The sequence below is a fragment of the Lissotriton helveticus genome, chromosome 7 (genome assembly GCF_964261635.1).
Source record: "Lissotriton helveticus chromosome 7, aLisHel1.1, whole genome shotgun sequence".
Taxonomy (NCBI): domain Eukaryota; kingdom Metazoa; phylum Chordata; class Amphibia; order Caudata; family Salamandridae; genus Lissotriton; species Lissotriton helveticus.
This window is the reverse complement of record NC_136068.1, coordinates 1,262,775,535-1,262,795,117: the sequence shown is the minus strand read 5'-3', so window position 1 is coordinate 1,262,795,117 and position 19,583 is coordinate 1,262,775,535. Positions and strand designations below refer to the sequence as shown.

The 19,583-nt window shown below is 43.6% G+C and overlaps 1 protein-coding gene across 3 annotated transcripts in view; it reads left to right on the top strand.

Moving 5' to 3' along the window:
• Positions 1 to 16,743, top strand: part of RSAD1 (radical S-adenosyl methionine domain containing 1) — a 151,276-nt gene extending 134,533 nt beyond the window's left edge. Inside the window, exon 9 of one of the 3 annotated variants that reach the window (XM_078654455.1) lies at positions 15,644 to 16,743. In XM_078654455.1, the coding sequence (XP_078510581.1) occupies positions 15,644 to 15,752 (109 nt within the window). In that variant the 3' untranslated portion in view covers positions 15,753 to 16,743. Of the gene's footprint in view, positions 1 to 7,427; positions 7,566 to 15,643 lie in introns of those variants that run through there. The other 2 variants (XM_078654456.1, XM_078654454.1) reach the window with 2 other exon arrangements.
• Positions 16,744 to 19,583: the final 2,840 nt, after the last annotated feature.

Here is a 19,583-nt window from a genome sequence, read left to right as displayed (position 1 = left end):
CACACATGTCCCAAGGACGTGTGTGTGTGTAACATACAACTTAGAAAAATGCACTTAAGTGCATTTTTCTAAGTTTCCGCTATTTACCACGAGGTTTGACTTCGCGGTAAATAGCGGCCGGAGATTGCGAATTCGCAAATTTTAAAAGTTTCATGAATTGCATTTAAGGAATCTCAAATAAAGATTCCTTAAATGCTATTTCTCGCTAAAATGCAAATTCTGTATTAGCGATTTTTGCATTTGGGATGATGAATCCCAAATGCAAAACTTGCGCTCGCAAAGGGCCAGATTCTGAGAAGCTGGCCCTTTGCGAGCGCAATTTCCCTTTGATGAATCTGGCTGTTAGTGCGCAAGTCAGAGAGAAAATGGCACAGGAGTTACACTCCTGCTCAGTTAGTAACCTTTGGATTCACACTCACACTCAAACACTTTAAAGACTGCATGTACCAGATAAAGAGTGCCTACCATGAGAAAAAGATCCTTAAAGTTTCTACTTCTCTCGCACTCTCTTTAAAATGGTCAGATAAATAATTACCCTCAGTGCTTAGTCAAAGAGCTGCATCCCTCTAAAGGTATGTAACAAATTGGTGTCAGACACAAAAAGTGCAAGCATTATATGACCGCATAAAAAAGGACTTCACCCCACTGAAAGAGCACTCTGTTTTGGTGTCATTTTTTATGTGATCCTTAGCATTCATAAGAATGTGACCCATCAGCTACTTTTGTGCATCAATTCGGGGTTGCCAAGCGGCATCTGTCCCATAAAAGTCTTGCATGAAATGGTGGCCTTGGTCTCCCCTGCCATGCTCATTCTGAAACAGACTTTCTTTACTGGCATCCTCCCTATGGCCTAGAAAGAAAGTGTAGCTCAACCTTAATGGAAAAAAAATCATCGGAACCCTACATCAGAGGCCAACTACAGACCTATCTCCCGTTTATCATGCATAACTAAAAAAATTACTTAGCACAGTGGCTTGTAAAAGATCTGGAGACTTACTATCCACTGGATGCTGCCCATTCTGACTTCAGATCAGCAATTGCCTCATGGGCACACTTGGTCTCAGTCTTGACTGACATTGGAAACAGTTATGATGAAGGCCGCCTGCGGGTGTCATCCTGCTTAACTTGTTGGCTGCCTTCAACGTGGTTGAGCACTCTGACTGGTTGTCGGAGGTCAATAAATGTACAAAAACAATGATTACTTCAGAGTAAGGAATAGACCTAACCTCCCTAGACTAGTAAGGTAAAATATTTTTGCTACAGTATGCAGACATCATTTGATGTCTAATTATTATATCTGTATAACAAACCCATAATTTATGATTCAAAATATAGGTGCTCTGAAAACATGGCGCTGTGAATAGTAAACTAAGTGAGTAAAGTGCGCACCGTCACAAGATCAGTGAAAATCTGCCCTGGCAGTGTTTGGCCAGAGTTCTGAATAATTGAAATTAAATTAAATGAAATGAAAATAAGATTTGTAAAGCGCTGCAGCTGCCCTCAGGCGTCCAGGCGCTATGACTAAAAAAAAAGGTGCCATCAGACAGAAACAAAGGGCTCTAATTACTGGGACCTTACCTTTTGCGAAGTGGTCACGCCGTGAGGGCAACGGCTCGTGCGGCTCCTGCACAGTCCTGCCGCTTTCTCTGCCAGCAAGCCCCGAGCGCCGTGAGGGCAACGGCCGGGCTAAACTACAACACCCAGCTGCCCCTGTTACCGGCGCGGGAGTGAGATCATCAGCGCGCCTGGAGGCGCCTTAAACAGAGGGAACACCTCCCGCACCGCGGGACGCGCGCGGGCTAAGCCCGGGCAAAGGGCGGGCCCTCTTAGGCCCTCAGAGGTCGAGGAGGCCGGGCCGGGCGCACTCCCCTAACATCACCTTTGTATGCCTTTTGAGGTATGTGCCCCTTATATTTCCTGCTTGACTTGGATTGACCCTCAGACTATTACATCTTCAATCGCCAAGTAGTCTCATATATACCACCCTGCACCTGTTGACTTAATAGTCCCCATTGTATGGTATATTGCTTTTTGCTTTGCTTGCTTTACCACCCGATCGACTATACCCACTGCTTACATTGTATTTTGCATCAGCACCCTGCATCGTGATTAGCGCGCCGCTGGGTTTGCCCAGATACATCCCCCCTACAATAGTCACCCTATAGGGGTTTCTTTTACCATTATTGCTTTCCAGCAAGGAGAGCGTGAGGGCCCAAGTCTAGCATAATATCTTCTGTTTTGGAATTGAACCACATTCTATCTGTGATAAATACAAGCGTATCCAAAACTATCATTATGACTACTAGGGGCACCAGGAGCAAAACAGCAGCTGGGGGGGCCCCAGTGACAGGCCCAATAGACAATTTCATAACAAGGGCCAATGACGGCATGAACCAGGGCATCACACTTCTGGAGCGTAGGGTTTCGCAAGATCTAGCTTCAGCCAGACGATCATCTCTTGGCCTCATTGCATCAGCAAGAACACAAGCCCAGGCCAGAAATACCAACGCTGGTCCTACAACTGCTATTCGTGCTGACATTCATAGTATACCAAATGAAGTCAATTTATCTGCATCAAACCCCCTAATAGACTCTGTCCTAGATTCTACTACGGACCTGGAAAGGACCCCGGACCTACCTATTGACCCCACACTAGTCGCTGTAGATGGCATAAGGCAATTAAGGGGCAATCGGGAAGGCGCACTACAAAAACAGACTAAACATACAATACAGCTCAGCAGGTCAAAAGCTAGAAAGTACAGCGCGCCAAAGCAAAAGGCCAGGAAAGTCGCTAACTTACACACAAATGTAGATGGAATGAGTGGAATGAGTGCAGCAATAGAAATAGAAAATTAAGTGTCCCATGGGGCGCCGCAGGGCATAGGGGACAAATCTGATGTAGATGCTGTAAATGACCACCTGTTGGAAAGAATGGGTGAACTTTTTAGCATCTACTTGTCCCCAATAGAATCTAGACTCATACGGATTGAAAAACAACTAGCCGAGCTAAGCGCACCCACTAAAAACACTCCTAGTGACGGTGCTCCAAACCGTATGGGATCTAGATCTAAGAATAATACAGCCCCCATCACGGTTGTAAAGCCTAAAACACCACAAGCCCCATGTAAGGGAACTGCTGCTAAACAACCAGCAGCAAACACTATCACTACTGATAATCCCACTGCCAATTCCCATAAGACTATGGTAGCCACACAGCCAGGGAAGGGGCCAGACACCGCACAAAGTAAGGAAATCCAAACTAGTCAAACTAACAATTCCCCCCAAAATCCCCTAAGGGTCTACCCCGCTCAAAACATGGCAACTAATGCGAGGCAGATTCCTCCACACATTAGTCTGCCGCCCGAATGCGGGGCCTACGTGCTGGTCCTAGTTAATGTTTCTAAACTTAGGAAGGATCAGGAAGAAACTTCGATATCCCTCAAAAATAAGACCCTACACTGGTTAATTGCAAATTGCAATTTCCCAATGGAAGGGGCAAGGGAGATTATTCACACCCAGAGAGTGGGATGGGTAGGCCCGCTGAGGAAAAAGTTTGAGGGGGATTGCATTATTGTAAATTTTAAAAACCCTCAATGGGCGGAAAAAACCTTGGCTAGTGCACCATTACCCTCACCATGGGAATTCAATGCCACCCTGCTCCCATTGGGCTATTTTTATAGACATTTGATTCCTCCTAAGCCAAATATGGCAAATAACTCTGTTGTGCCCTCCCGGGACTTAAATTTTGGTGCTGGGAATAGGTCCCCACCCTTTCGCCAGAACCTGGACGTTAATTCCCTGAAGGGCCCTCTATTGCGCCACCAGGCCCCAATGTTAGCACATCAGCTGCACTATACCCACTCTCCCATAATGCCCCAGTATGACCACAGGGATAGATTTTATCCTACAATTATCCCCAACCAGTCCATGTATCAAAATGAATTAAGGCCACTATTTAATATCCCAACCTATAATAGGTTTGAACAGGCCTTCTCAAACTTAGATGACCTGGATTGACTGGTTACTGGGGCAGGTGACAATACTGGAAGTACTGCTACAAGCAATGATTACAAGGGGTGCCATCTAATAGAGGAAGAAATTATAACCCAGGGAAAATTACTTGGTGCCACGGATACCAATAGTGGTCTCACAGCAGTTGGCAACAGCAACGAGGAATGTTTATTCGCATTACCAGGCAATGCTGACCCGGGAATATCATCGCCTGATCTGGATGTGAATATACTGAGGAATCTTAGGACCAAGCCCACTAGACACCGCGGCCATTGCGGCCTGAAAATCCTTAGCTGGAATGTAGCTGGATTAGAAGCAAGGCTTTCAGACCCTGAATGGGTTAGGACAATTGATGACATTGACATTGTTATGTTTCAGGAGACTTGGGCTGTTGAAAACCCTTACATCGAGGGATACCACTGTTTTAGTGTAACAGCGCCTAAACCCAGCCTTGGCCGAGCAGTGGGTGGTTTGTTTATAGGGATTAAGACACTGGCTGGTGGCACAATCAGAGACTTGTCAAGAGGGAATCTGAACATTCAAATTTTGGAATATAAAACAAAGACCAGGATTTATTTAATCAATTTTTACAATAATGATTTTAATTGTGTACCAAACAAAAACTTTGAGGCTCTTTCAAAGACCTTACATAATTTGGAATCTAGCCTACAACTAGATGTTGGGACAGGGATCTTGATTGGGGGTGACTTCAATGCAAAGATACCTATAGAATCTGGGACTAAGGACAGGACCTATTCAGATCAAGCAGAACGAAGGGGCACTGAATTAGGGAATATTTTATCTGAGTTCAACCTTGGTGATGCCATGGAAATAGGCCATAATTCAAGTGCTCCCCATGCTCCTACATTCAGAGGCAGGGACCTCAGTTCCACCATTGATTACATCTTTATGACGCCCCATCTAATTGATTGTGTAGTCAAATCTAGAGTGATGGAGACATCGTTTGGGGATCACAACCCATTAATAGCCACCCTAGATGTAGCCCCTAGTTCTGTTTACTCAAATATAAATGGCGCAAGAGATATTACACCCTCGGCTGATGGCCTGAGATTAAAATGGAGGGGGATTGATAGTGGGGCAATTTTGAATACTACACAAGTTAATCATCCCCACCTGATTAGCTCCTGTTTACTCATGGACGGCAATCATCATAGGATAATTGCCGACTTTGGCAAACTATGTTCAGCCATAAAAACTCTTCTGTCAGTCCCTCTACCAAGGGTAGAGACAGAACCAAGATGGTTCGACTCTGCCTGTTCACTGGCAAATAGGGACTTAAGAAGGGCACTCTCCACTAACCCCAGGTGTACTATGGCTGTCCAAACAGCCAGGAAACAGTATAAACTCACAATAACAGGTAGAAAGGCCGCACTGCTTTCAGAACAGTGGGATTCACTGGTCGCCAGCGCCAATCTGGGGAGCAGTGGGCCCTTCTGGTCGGCAGTTATGAAAACTAGAGAAATGGGTAAATAGCTAACACCAATTAGCTGCAACATAACTAGCAGTGTTTGGGAGGCCCATTTTTCAAAAATGTATGCTGCCCCACCTGAGGAGGCGATGACTTACAGCCTAGGACAGCTGAGTGGCCTACAGATTGATGCCCATGAAGTTGAAACAGCTATAAAAGAGAGTCTTGGAAACAAGGCTCCAGGCCCGATGGTCTGCCCATCGATATTAAGTATAGCCCAGATTTAGGGGCACCAATCCTAGTCAATGTCTTTAACAGTCTGCCAACAGTGCCCATGCCCACCACCTGGGCAACCAGCACCATCGTCCCAATTTTTAAAAAGGGAGATAGGTCGGACCCAGTTAATTACCGTCCAATCTCCCTTCTGGATAACACCCTAAAGATCTTGGGACGAGTAATCTATAACAGGGTGCTTGAATTGGCTGAAAACACAGAGTTATTAGACCCGTGTCAGATGGGATTCAGGAGCGGGGTGGGGACAGTAGAGCAATGTTTGAATTTAAAATTGATAATTGATAAGTATAACATCCCTCGATCGTCTCCCATTTACCTTGCTTTTATGGATCTCTCTTCCGCTTTCGATCTAGTGAATAGATCTAAACTCTGGACTATCTTATTGAATTATGGCCTAGATGAGACCCTTGTTAATTTCCTGGCTTATCTACACACTGATCTAAAAGCACAGGTCCGGATTGGAATGGGCGGAGAGGTCTCTGGAGCCATTTATATTGGTAGGGGGGTGAGACGGGTGCGTTTTAGCACCCCTGCTGTTTATCATCTATATTAATGGCCTATCTGGAACCCTCAAACAAGTCACCAGCGATGTACCGATAATTATGGGGAAACTTCTTTCAGTTTTATTATACGCAGATGACGCGGTGCTTATGGCCCGCACACCAAATGCCCTCAGTTTACTTGTTCAAAGTTTTGTCAAACGTATGGAGGGACTAGATCTGCGTGTAAATTTTAAAAAGTCTTTTATCATGTCATGTGGCCCTGGGAAGCGGAAGCTCAATACTATACACATAGGGACAGACAAACTCGAATCTGTCCCTACGTTTCCTTATTTAGGGTTGGTTTTCGCTGCGAACGGCTCGTGGAGTGGGCACTTGGCCCACGCCACGAGCAAGTTCTCGAAAGCCACCAATTCTATTCTGAGCTTGCCTCGCCCGAAGAAAATAGGTGCCACAAGAGCTATTTTAAAAATATTTAGATTACAGAGCTTACCAGTAGCTTCATATGGAGCAGAGGTTTGGGGGTTGGGAGACAGCGCATGCATTAGGCGGGAAGAAAGCCATTTTTGCAGAAAAATACTGGGCGCCCCAATCTCATCCTCTGATTTTATTTGTCATAATGAACTAAACCTCCCCTATGTATGTGATTTTATCAGGGCTAGACCAGCATTATTTTGGGTTAAGGTCTGGAGGAATAATTCAGCCACTCTCACACAAAATATTATAAAAGATTGCTTAAATTGTGACCGTGGCATGAAGATCCCATGGCTCTTAGGAGTTTTTAAATCACTAAGTGCCGTGGGCAAAGGTGATCTTTTCTCCGACCCCTCCAAGATTGAGCTCAAGGATAAAACAGAGGTTAAACATGCACTGTATGCACTTTTTGAATCTGAAAGGATGGGAAGAGAATCAATAAAATCAACTGTTGCAAAATATATGGGAAACAAATTGTGCAGATACCCACTCCCGCCCTACCTCACTCTACCTATGACCAACTGGGAGAGATCACTTTTGTTTCGTTTAAGAGCGGGTTCAGTGAAATTTTTGTTGTCCTTCCCTCTGGGCTATCGACATAGCACTGACTTCAACCCATGCCCGTGTGATGGTGTCGGCACACAGAATGATTTGCACTTCCTATTCTTCTGTAAATTTTATTTAAGATATATTAATTGGTTTTTAACTCCATATTTTAGGAAACATCGACCCCTCTCGCTGGAAAAGTCTTATTTGATGTTGGTTTCCTTGGACTCAGATTAACTAATTTTTCGCACTAGCACTTTACTGAGACTGTTAACGCGAGTGCGCAAAATGATGGAAAATCCTTGAAATTTGCCTCACTAGAACTGTATCATATTGTATTATATATTTTTAATCTTGATAATCTTGTAATAATGTGTTTTGCAAATGAATTGTTGTTTTTTTATGTGGTACTTTTATGAATTTTATGAAATTCGAATAAAGGTCTTTTGAACTTGTACTGGAACAGAAAAGTTTTAAGCTGGCCGGTTTTCACTGATCACATGACTGTATCTTCATATCAATTGCTTGGTGTCTTTCTTTATTTTTTATGGTGTCCAGTTATTCTTGTGCATCATCAATACTTAAATCCAGCCATTGCACTAATTGGGTTGCTACCACGCTGGCCCTGATGATGACCCTGTAACATTTGCTTTAAGGTTGAAAAGTCAACTATATCAGTAGTGGTCTGATATACATGGAAATAATGTAAAAATTTACTCTAACTTTAAGTCTTGTTGTTAAAGTTGTATCAAGTAGCAGTGCATATATTGTAAATAGGACATGCACACTTTACTCACTTATGTTGCTGTGCTGTTTTTGTTGTGGCACCTATATTTTGAATCAAATTATGGGTTTGCTAAACTGATGCAAAGATTACACAATAAATGGTGTCTGCACATTCTACTAAAACAATGTTTGTACATACCTTACTAGCCTAGGTAAGTTAAGCCTATTCCTCCCTCTGAGGAAATCCTTGTTTTTTTACATTTATCAACTGCCCAGGATCGCCCCATATTGTATTGCGATTGTCTGATGTCCCCATTAGGGAGATGGTGCTTACTTGGGTTTCCTCTTTTTTGACAGGCGGCAACCAATCCTCATCCCTTGCGCCTTTCAGGTTGAAATCATGTGCCGTTCATTGTTGGAGTCCCTCTCGGCTCCCCTGTGCCCCCTGTTTAGATTAATAATTACACCGAGCCCTTATCAATATCATTCATTCTTTTGGAATAGACTGTATGTCATATTCCAACAACACACACAGCTTTCCTTTAAGTTCGATTGCCCCATCTTGCATGTTGTTAGTAAGTAATTCAAGCCTGGATGAACAGTAGTATGCCCATATTAAATGTTGCTAATTCTGAGGTTCTGATCTTTTATTTCACCTCCTGATGGAAAGCCGGTTTGTGGCTCTGGGTACTAGTAGCAGGTCCGATCGCGGTGAAAAACGTGGGATTCAAGTTTGATAAAGATCTCCCTTTAGAATCCCAAGTTAATGTGATGGAATCAGTTTGTTTTCACCAACTGAAGCATTTAAAGAAAAGTCTAAAAGTAATTCCACTAGAAATCTGGTCCTGCATATCTCACCACGAGAATAGACTATTTAGGGATCTTTTCGAGACTGTTAACCAGACTGCAGCTATTCCGGAACATGGTGGTCAGTTTGGTGTCTAAGTTATGCATATTTGGCCATATTACAGAAGACAGGAGGAAGCTGCTCTACCAGCCTGTAGAGCACAGAATTAGCTTTGAAACATTATGCCCAGTCCACAAAGCACCACATGGGGTATGGCACCTGCATTCCCCTATTCAAACCTTGCGACTGTTACCCTACTAGTGCATAGATGTATTTTAGGTGAGCAACACCCTTTTAAATACTTGGCTCATTAGTTCATTCCAAATGAAGCTATGCAGCACCAGATCCCACAGAAAGGACTCTTTCAGGCTGATGCTACTGCTAGGAAGCAGACTTGTCAGAATGGAGCAAAGCTGCTCTGACCAAGAAATACAGAACAAGGGACCAACTATATAGATTTGCAGTTTTGGGTGATCTGTATAAAAAAGGAGGGTGTGGCCACTCGCATGAAAAATGGCAAACGTATGATCTTGATCTCTAGCTGTGCCTAGATTTACCTGTCATTGTGACAGGGGGAACCCCGCCGAACCTCCCAATTGTGAAATAATGACATTGGGGACATGAAGCACGTGCCAGATCTATGGGTTTAAAGACCCACTAATGGCTGCTGTAGGTCTCAGGAGCCTTCAATAAGGCAGCTGTCCAGCAGTGAGAAAAGATTAAGCCGACTGCAATGGGGCTTTAAAAAGAGTTGTACAGTTCCACTGCTTGCCCTAAACGTCACTTTCAAAAGGAGATAGTTAAGCGGGGCTGGTTGCCATCTTGGGATAATTCCCAGGTGAGTGAGCTCACAATGGGCCTGTAGGCATGGAGGCGGTGGCCACCATTACCAGCAGTTCTGGGATCCCTGCAGTGGCATACCTGGAAGCCCTGTACCTGAAACCCACTCACACTGCATATAACAATTGGGCCCACGTGGTCTCTAAGATGGGGATGGCTCGACAGTGAGCTGCTGAACCCAAGTCACACATGCAAGGCCCCCGAGGGCCGACAAGGGATGGCAGGAAAAGAGCAGCACAGCCCGAGGTTTACCTCCGAGTACCCCCTGGTGCATGAAGCTGGCAAGGAGAAGGTGGGCGTAGGAGGATGATGCAGTGGTAGGCCTGAGAGCAGGAAGGTGGCCCCTGTGGCCATGAGATCGCTTAAACAGTGTGCCCATTCACCCCCAGTGATCACAGCATGAGGGGGTTTGTGCTACATTAGCAACAGGATTGAAAGTAAAGGGTGGTGTTAAGCTGGATGGCGGTCCCTCTACCAGTGAACCCAACAAGAACAATAAATCCTATGTTAATGTGGAAATGTTGATCCTCAGCACACGATGGAGTAAGTGCAGGAAGGTCTGACAAACCTGGATTAGGGACAAATACATTTGCTTGACTGGTGAGGGAGTATGAGGATTGAGCCTGGGTGGCCATGTTGGAGCTTTCCTAGAGTCATCCCTGAGTTACCCAAAATATTTCTACAGAACACTGAGAAACTGTAAGCCCCATTTGAAACATTTTGCAAGATATGGTGTGCCCCTGTCTCGGGTCCCCTGTTAACCAACAGGTTGGCCTTTGGTGATCACATTTCCGGGTGGTTTGCTTGGTGACCCATTCTCTGGAACCAGTGAATGGCATTGTGAAAGCTGCCTCTATAACTGTCTGATATTGTAGGCCTGCTGAAAACTTGAAGAAAGGTGGACCCGAAGTGGTGAGAGAGAATTACCCACTTGCCTTCTTTGGAGACTCTGCCGTTAATCACCATTCTTGGAGACTGAAAAGACTCCAACACTTAAGGAGATGTTTCATTTGGGAGCCTCTTGCAGACATGAGGGCATAAATGTGACAGAGCTAGATCACCACCAAGAATAAGGCCCCAGACAACTTAGCCAAGAATCAGAGTGGTCAGAAATCCTGATAATTGGCCCGGCCTGCTATAATGATGGTATATTGGTGAACACTCGTACTTTGAAATGGGGAACCCCTCACCCATTGTAATCTAAATTGTATATAGTTGACCAAGGCGAGTTCACTAAAACATTTTATAAGAATTGTTTTATAATTAATCAAAAGATTCTATGTGATGCTTTATAATTATTCATTTATTTAACCACGATCCTATGGTCATGGATGATTCTTGGTGTCAGAAACATCTGTGTTCGACTTATTGATGGTAACACAGCCAACACGTTTTGCCCCCTACGACATGCAAGCCTGGGTCTTTTTCAAGGCTGATAAGAAAACGAAAACACGAAAGACAACATATACATTTTTCAAGCCATAAATAATAATACTTACAGGAATTAGAAATAAATGCAAACCCATTATGTAATCATTGCATAATAACCATGTTGGAAATATGAAAGGGGATAATAGTGTGTGGGAAATAGGGGTATGGTGCTTGCCAGAACCGAGTGTCATTGAACACACGTGTCCACATTATGCAATATTTTCCAATTTGGACCGGGCATTATTGGTTGTGGCACAGTTTAGAACATTGCAATATATAGAGTCATAGCAAAGTACAAAAGTACAAAGTACAAAAATGTCATGTCACAATCATTTATGAAGTGTTCAATCAGATTCATGTTATAGAAGGCAATTCGAATTAAGGAAACGAAATTCCAAATTAAGGAAACGAAATTCCAACTCTTAAGTAGGCGCCCAGTGTGACGAAGGGAACCCGTTATCCACATGGGGTAGGTAAACAGTATTAATGGCAAAAAAATCAGTTGAATACATACGTCCAATTATTTATGAACTACTACCTCTATTAATGGAGGTCTTCAAGGGTTTTCGAGTCACATGGGAAGTCTCCCCAGCCATGTAAAAGGCAACAATAACAAGTTGCCAGTGATTTTGAAGCTGTGCAAAGACAGCATCTTGTGTACCTCATACCTCCCAATATACCTATTAAAGGCAGAATTGAAGTTATTTACAAATATATGGGCCACTAGTTTGGAAGACCTTCTACAGTCTTTTATTTACCCTAGTCAAACTGGCTTCATTAAAGGGCAAGGCACGAGCGATAGTACCTAGACGGCCTTTCACCTGACAGATCTCACCAGTCAAATGGCGAGAGAGGCTATGCTGCTTTCTCTTGATGCTGATAAAGCATTTATTGGGTGGACTGGGAATAAATGACTAGTGTGTTAAGGTTTATGGGATTTGGCCCATACTTAACATGGTGTATATTGGCTAGTTACCAACACCAAATAAAAGCATGACTTTTTCTGAATGGGAGACGGCAGGCAAAGGATGATATCTAGAAAAGGACTAGGGAAAAGTGCCCCCCACCCCCCATCTTAACTTTTTGCTCAGGTTATAGAGCCCTACTTGCAGAGGATTAGGAAACATCTCAACATCTGAGCTATTGGGATGGGACAGAAGACTTTTAAAGTGACGGTATTCACAGTCTATGTCCAACTTAACCTCGCTGAACCAGTACGATCCATGAGATCAGTTATTAGACAATTGGAGAAATTCCAAGAGGAATCAGGGTTCTGAATGAACATTCACAAATAAGAGGGATTGATAGTGGCCAATGCTCCATACTCTATAGGCTCATACACTGTTTCGAAATCCTGCACGTGAGCACTAGACTGATGACAACCCTATTTTATGTGCAACCGATAGTTTTCCCATCTTTTTCTGTTCCACTAAGCATCTATGGGTGCCTGGAAGAACCATTCGCTATTTTGAGTAAGCATGAATATGCCCTTCAAGTTGGAAATTTTGTCCAAAAATACTATATGCCTTTCCCGTTTTTTAGTGCTTTTAGCATAAGGACATTACTCACTTACAAGACCTCTGGACATCGTATATCAAGGGAGGGAAGAGTTTTAAACTGATGCAATCCACAGTGCACCGACTAAGGGAGGGCTAGGGTGTCACCCATTCGTTACATTATAAAGCCTTCCATATTCTATAATTAGTTTTAATGGTGGCATGGAGAAACAGATAAGCTATGTTTTTTATCGATCGAAATCTCACATCTCTTCCTCCTGGTTGCCCAGACTCCTTGTGACTGAATCAGCATCTCCCATCGGACAGCTTTTACAGTCCTGACAATCCATTATTGGATGCCTCGGCTTTGTTGACTAGAAATGATTTTCCGCCAGGGTTCACCTTGAGCTGTGATGGTCTCCTAAAGTACATGACCCCCCAACTCCTCCCTCCCCCTCCAAAACCGATAAACTGCTTATGGGGTTGCTGCAGACCCTTTTGTTTTATCCATCAGCTCTGAAATCTAGAAACCATAATATACGACTGTCTTCCATCTGCAAGTCTGCCTTTTGGTTAGCTGCTTTCCTTCCTGAGGATGGGCTGACTAAAAACTACTACGATTATGACTCCCCCTCTCTTTTAGAACCAGAGCTTGGAGCCCTACGTGGAAGCATGTAAACTCTCGTCACCATTATGTGACAAGGGCAGTTGGGCAGGGACGATCGATTCATATCTTCCGATTCACTGTCCCAGAATTGAATCAAGCATTGCCATGCTTGAAGATCCGCAGTCCTTTAATCTACTCATCTGTGTGCCCCACACATCCATCTGCAATTCAGGTGTGTGACGGCCTTGCCATCTAAATCTAAAACCCAACCATATCCAGATAACAATAACAAATATTTTCAATTTCTCCAGTTTGTTGCCACGTTCCTTCAGTTTAGTAATTGTACGTCTCTGGCCTTTAATATGTACATCTGGGGCTGCCAAGTGTACATGGTCGTAGGAAACAGGACGCACTTCTCACACTAGCCACATCCTGGTCCCAGATGTGTCACTCACTCTTGCCATTTTGTCTAATCTCCGACTGAAGAAACCGAAGTCGCTCATGCGATTACAAACACCAGTGTGAAGTTACCTATTATCTCTCCACCGATTAGGGTTCTTCCTCAATACGGCCTATTAACAATTGTGAATCCTGCAGCCGATACTCCTAGCTGCGATTCAGAAGTAAGTTGCAGGACGCCCAGGAAAAACGATCATTGAAAATGCCTCCGCCCCCTCAACGGTTTTTTATTTGGTGTCTTTAGTTTGTGTCATACTGTTTTTTTTCTCTTTTCCAAGCCCTCATTGTGTCCTAGAGAAACCTCTGACTGATTGACCACTGTAATCTTGGACATTCAATATCTAAATAGGAATGCTTGGCTTCGGTAGTAAATGACTTGCTCATCAGAAAGATGTCCAATAGCTATTCATGAGCTAGAAAAGTGCCAGAACCATTCTCTTCAAGAGTGCAGTTGATCACCATTTTTGATGTATTTTATTACCACCACGGGACCTAGAAAAGGATCCTACCGATCCTAAGCTGTATGATCGATAGCCTCACAGGCATATCGATTTGTGATTATTTGAAAAAGGTAAATTGGTGCAGCTTTTGAGAGAAATGGAAGGAGGTTTTTGGGAGCTTCGTGGTGTTTGCTGAAAGTGATTGGTACTTCACTGAGGTGGAATGTGCTACAGATAATGGTGTACTTTCATACAAGTAGTTGAGACGTTCATTATGAGGGTGGCTGAAGGTTGAGAATGGCTGCACTAACTATGGACAGCAGAGAAAGGGAATGCATTTGGGGCTGATGAAGGATGGTCTGTCTGTCTTCCTCATGCATAGAATAATTAACTTGGCTTATGAAAACCCCTTTTAAATGCATCAACACAGAGTAATAGTGGTAGGGAACGGGAATGTTGAGGCTGCTGTCAAGGATTAGGTAGTGTGCTCAGCAAATGCTAAGGTGTGCAAGACCTGGGTACGTTGCTAACCTCACATCCTGGATGAGCAGCAGTTGCCTGAAGCTCAACTCGGAGAAGACAGAAGTCCTCATCCTTGGACCCACCCCCTCAGCATGGGACAATAATACTTGGTGGCCCACTGCCCTTGGCAACCCCCACTCCCGTGGACCACGCCCGGAACCTCAGAATCATACTCGACTCCTCCCTCACCATGACCTGACAGGGCAATGCTGTCTCCTCACAAGCTTCAACACCCTCTGCATCCTTCACTAGGCCTTAAAATGAACCCCCCCCCCCCCCCAATCCAGAAAGACCGTGACCCACGCACTCATAATAAGCAGACTGGACTATGGAAATGCCTTCTACGCTGAAATCAACAAATCCCTCCTCCAAAAACTCTAGATCTTCCAGAACACCGCTCTCAAATTCGTCCTCGGCATCCCACGACATGACCCCATCACCCAGCATCTATGTGGCCTCCACTGACACCCCGATCAACAGTGACGATTAATTTTAGAGAACTCTTTAAAAGGAAGTAATCTGATGCATTTTACCAAGGGTTTTCTGTATATTTGGAAATTAATGAGATTAAAAAGGTTAGTAAGAGTTAAGATGGGTCCTATTGGAACCAGAGGGTATGTTTGAATGATGTTAAGAAGGGAAACTGAGATCAGTGGTGTGAATCCTGGTGGTGTAGTTGGCTCTAAAACCTTCTCTGATGCCATCTGAGTAAAAAGTGTTTCTGTGATATTTGTAACGGTATGTGGAGCGTTATAGTTATTAATTTTTTTTTGATGATTGTTTTTCCATTGTGTGTGATGCAGGAGGGAAATATAGGCGTCACTAGACATGCGACAGGCCCCCAGAGTGAGAGTGCGGTGTTTCTAAAGCACACCAAAGACATGCATTTGCGTTTAGGGACTGATGTTTTGATGTAGTTTGGTGTAGAGGGTGCACTATGTCAGTTGGCAGAGTTTGTGATGCAAGTGATGTAGGTTGTTCAAGCATTTAGTGACTTCCAGTTCTTTCTGTCACTCCCCAGGGGTCTGCGCTGCACATGGCAAGGCTTGGCTGTACTGGATGGACTCCTGCCTCCACTTCTGACCCAGCTGCAGCACTCATGGAGGATTCCAGCTTATACATGTACTTGACATCTTCATGCAGCCCACAGCATCCGTTCTTGAGCTATAACATGGTTAACAAACTGGAAATTGTTACCAACCTTCTAAACATGGTCATTTTATGTAGTTAGAAGAGCTGCCTGTGACAGACAACAGATTAGCAAAGCATTCTTTCTATTTCATGTTCGATCACTCTGTCTGCTCTCAATTATCGCAGCTACTATCCATCATTTGCTTGTCAGTTTCAATCATATGAAGGGAATCCTTAAAATGTTCTTATGCTTTAGGAAGATTTGATGCGGACATGTACGTGGGCAGCGAGGAGCAGTATCCTGGATAGACTCCATTTAGACCCTCAGTCTTCGAACAGAACCACATCATTCTCTTGGCTTTTCTAGGTTTAGTTCCGGAAACAGTTCCAGTTGAAGGATGTGTTGTATGGTGCAATGGAGCCAGAGAAACCTCACATAGACTCCTTCCTTTCCCAGGGCAGGATATGCATCTCTAGGATAGGTGGGTCCCGGTACAGAACCTTTTGGGTCTTGCTCATCATTCCCAAAGAAGATGTTGAACACCGGTCCTAGAGCTGCCACTCACAGGATAGGATCCTTTGCATTTTATTAATTTATTGAGCTGTGTGTATAGTACACTTGATTGCTGAGGGACATCCCCAAATTACTTCTAGTAATGAGGTGCAAGAGATTCTTATTCAGGCACATTTGTATAGGCAGTCTATAGTATTCTCATGTCATGGTATTTCTTATATGTTACTCTTTCCCTAGCTGCTCAGCCTGTGTGTGTGTGTTCTGGGTAGAATGTTGGTGTGTGGCCCTTGTGTAGAATGCCTGGGTGACTGGATGAAGAATGACAGTTGGTGAGAGGGGCTGAGCAGCTCGCAGGCTGCTCCTGGTGGGGCTGTGCTTTACCACCTACAGGACTTATATATCTGTTTTGATTACTTGATGAAGACTTTTTACTACCCGTTAACCAACCTGTGAATAAACCTACTTGGTTTACATCATACCAGCGTGGCGTGTTTACTACATTATTTTTGGCGACGAATTGGAGACCTCCCCATGCACGAAAAGTGGTAAAAGTAGCCTGAAGAAACCTGAAGATGTCTTCCACAACAGGTGGGGAAAAGGCTACAACAGAGAGAAAACGACTGGCGCAGATAACAGGAACAAGACACAACAAGCACGCCAAGAAGCCCCACCAGTGTCCATCACACCGGACAGCCCCCAGACAAGCGTGCTGTACTCTACCTCTAGAGTTAACTTCAACAAGAAGCTCCATGGATGCTGCGCAGAGACACTCTTCATGTACAGGAAGCTTTTTCAGCTACTACAGTGATGCTGCACAGAGTGACCTTTCACAAACAGTAAGCTTTTTCTGTTACTTCAAGGTCGTTGCGCAGAATGTCACCTACATGTACAGTTTGATTAGAGAAAGACTGTCAGATTTTGCGTGTGTGTGTCTAAGACTTGTAGGCACTGTACAAACTATTTCAACCTACAGGAACTTGCACAGAGTCATTCCTGAAAGTGCCAAAACACATTTACATGTAAAGCTTTGGAATCTCAAACTGCTGGGTGTTTCTACATTACCAGTGGTTGACAGAAAAGCAAGATGTGAGTGGATGTCTTTAGGGGCACACAGGAACAAATTTAGTGACTTTGGGAGAAATGTGAGCTGAGATGTGCTGTTATTCAACCACTGTTCTTGTTTAAATGCTGCCATCTAAATCATAAAGGAGCAAAGTAACGTAGCACAAGTCTATATCGTTTTGGTGTCTGTTCTCTAAACAAGTACATTGGCAATTAGCATTTATACCACGTTTGTTGTACTGGCATTGGACCATGGAGTATGTGGGAGGTGAGCCAATTTTCGTTTTTCTGTGTTTTTAATGTATTTGCCATCACGCAGCCTGTGTTAGTTCAACTGATTTTCTTGTTTAAAAAAAAACGGAGACTCGTGTCACATTTCACGAGCACACCTACCTGCGTCCTGTTATCCTAGAATGCTGCCATTGTTATTCTACCATTATTCTATTCTAGGCAGCATAGATGTCGGTTTCCTAACGTTAGGAAGCAACTGCGTGCAGTAAGCCACCCGGTATTACGCCTATGACGTGCCGCCATTTTGAAGGTGGGCGTCAAGGAGGATAATTGCATTGAACGTCGTAAGAAGATTCTTTGCCTGCAACGCATTTTGGTTTCACAAGGTACTTTTTGTCCTTTCGTGTCAACATGGACAGACTCATTTTTATTTTTTCAGGGTGGCACATATCTTCGTGTTTCTCAAGGTTTATTGTTCCACGTTCTATTGATGTTATATATATATATATATATGTATATCAGCAACTCGCACAATCCTTATTTAGAAACTGCCACTTCAAGACATTTCTTTCTAGTATTGGCAAAACATATTTGGAAAGGTCATCGGAGTACTTTTCTCCTCGAGTTTAATGCAGAATCATTAAATCGAAATCTAGTTATCATCCATGTATTCAGTATACACTGTGCTGTACAATGCTGCCATCTAGTGGCTATTTTTCACATTTTCTTTTGGATGTTGCTGTGTTTAAGTAAAATGTTTACTTTGGAGTATGTATGAAGAATATTTAATGTATTTCAAGTACAGTGTTAATATAATACAGATTTGTTTTTTCAAGTACAGTTTTACATATTAATTTGTCCTTCACATTAGGGACATGTAGTTTTCTTTGCAGGATTTAACTACACTTCACATGGCCTCTACACAGGGGTGAACCCTTACATGGGGTGAGTGTTCCTTTACAAGACGGTTGGCCCTATGTCAGGGTAAGTTTGGGGATTTTTATGTCCAATTTTACGCTCTATATTACATTTTTACCCATACGTGAGGGTGGTCTTTTTGACAGGTTGCAGGGGTGGGTCCCTGTGTGCGTAAGACACCTTGTGCCGCACGGAAGATTTTGATGCAGGGTTATATTCCCTATGTGCCTCCCCACATGGAGAGTACTTTACATTTTTGTTGTCCCTTAGTGAATAATTTGGGGCAGGACGTTGGGTTTAAGTCCCTTCTGTCCCCATTACTTGTCTTCCTACATGGGAGGACACATATTTTTACATTGGTGTCCCTTATTTTAGTTTGGGGCAGGACACTGGGTTTTTAGTCCCTTTTGTTCACGTGACTTGTTTCTACATGGAGAGCACATACGTTTTTATGGTTGTCCTTTGTTAAAGATGGGGGCAGGACATTGGGTTTTTAGTCCCTCTTGTCGACATAACTTGATTCTCCTCGCAGAGAGCATATACAGTTGTCCCTTGTTAATGGTGAGGGCAGGATTTTGGGTTTCAGTCCCTTTATTCCACATTACATTTTTATCTATATTTATTTTCTGTATTTGAGGAGGGGGATGGTTATATTGTATTGAGTATCCATCTTTCCTTCTTGTCTTGGGTTCCTTTCCCTCTCGTGGTGCGGTGTTCCAGTCATCCCTGTGTCTGGACTTTTGACTCTGTTTTTAATAGTTAATTTCCTCTTCATGATGTTCTCTTCATTTTTGGTTTATGGACTATTTACGTATGATGTACTTTTATGTTTATAGTTTTATGCATTTGTTCATTCTTCTGTTCATTAGGGAAGAGGTATGTAGTATTCTCATGTCATGGTATTTCTTATATGTTACTCTTTCCCTAGCTGCTCAGCCTGTGTGTGTGTGTTCTGGGTAGAATGTTGGTGTGTGGGCCTTGTGTAGAATGCCTGGGTGACTGGATGAAGAATGGCAGTTGGTGAGAGGGGCTGAGCAGCTAGCAGGCTGCTCCTGGTGGGGCTGTGCTTTACCACCTAAAGGACTTGTATATCAGTTTTGATTAC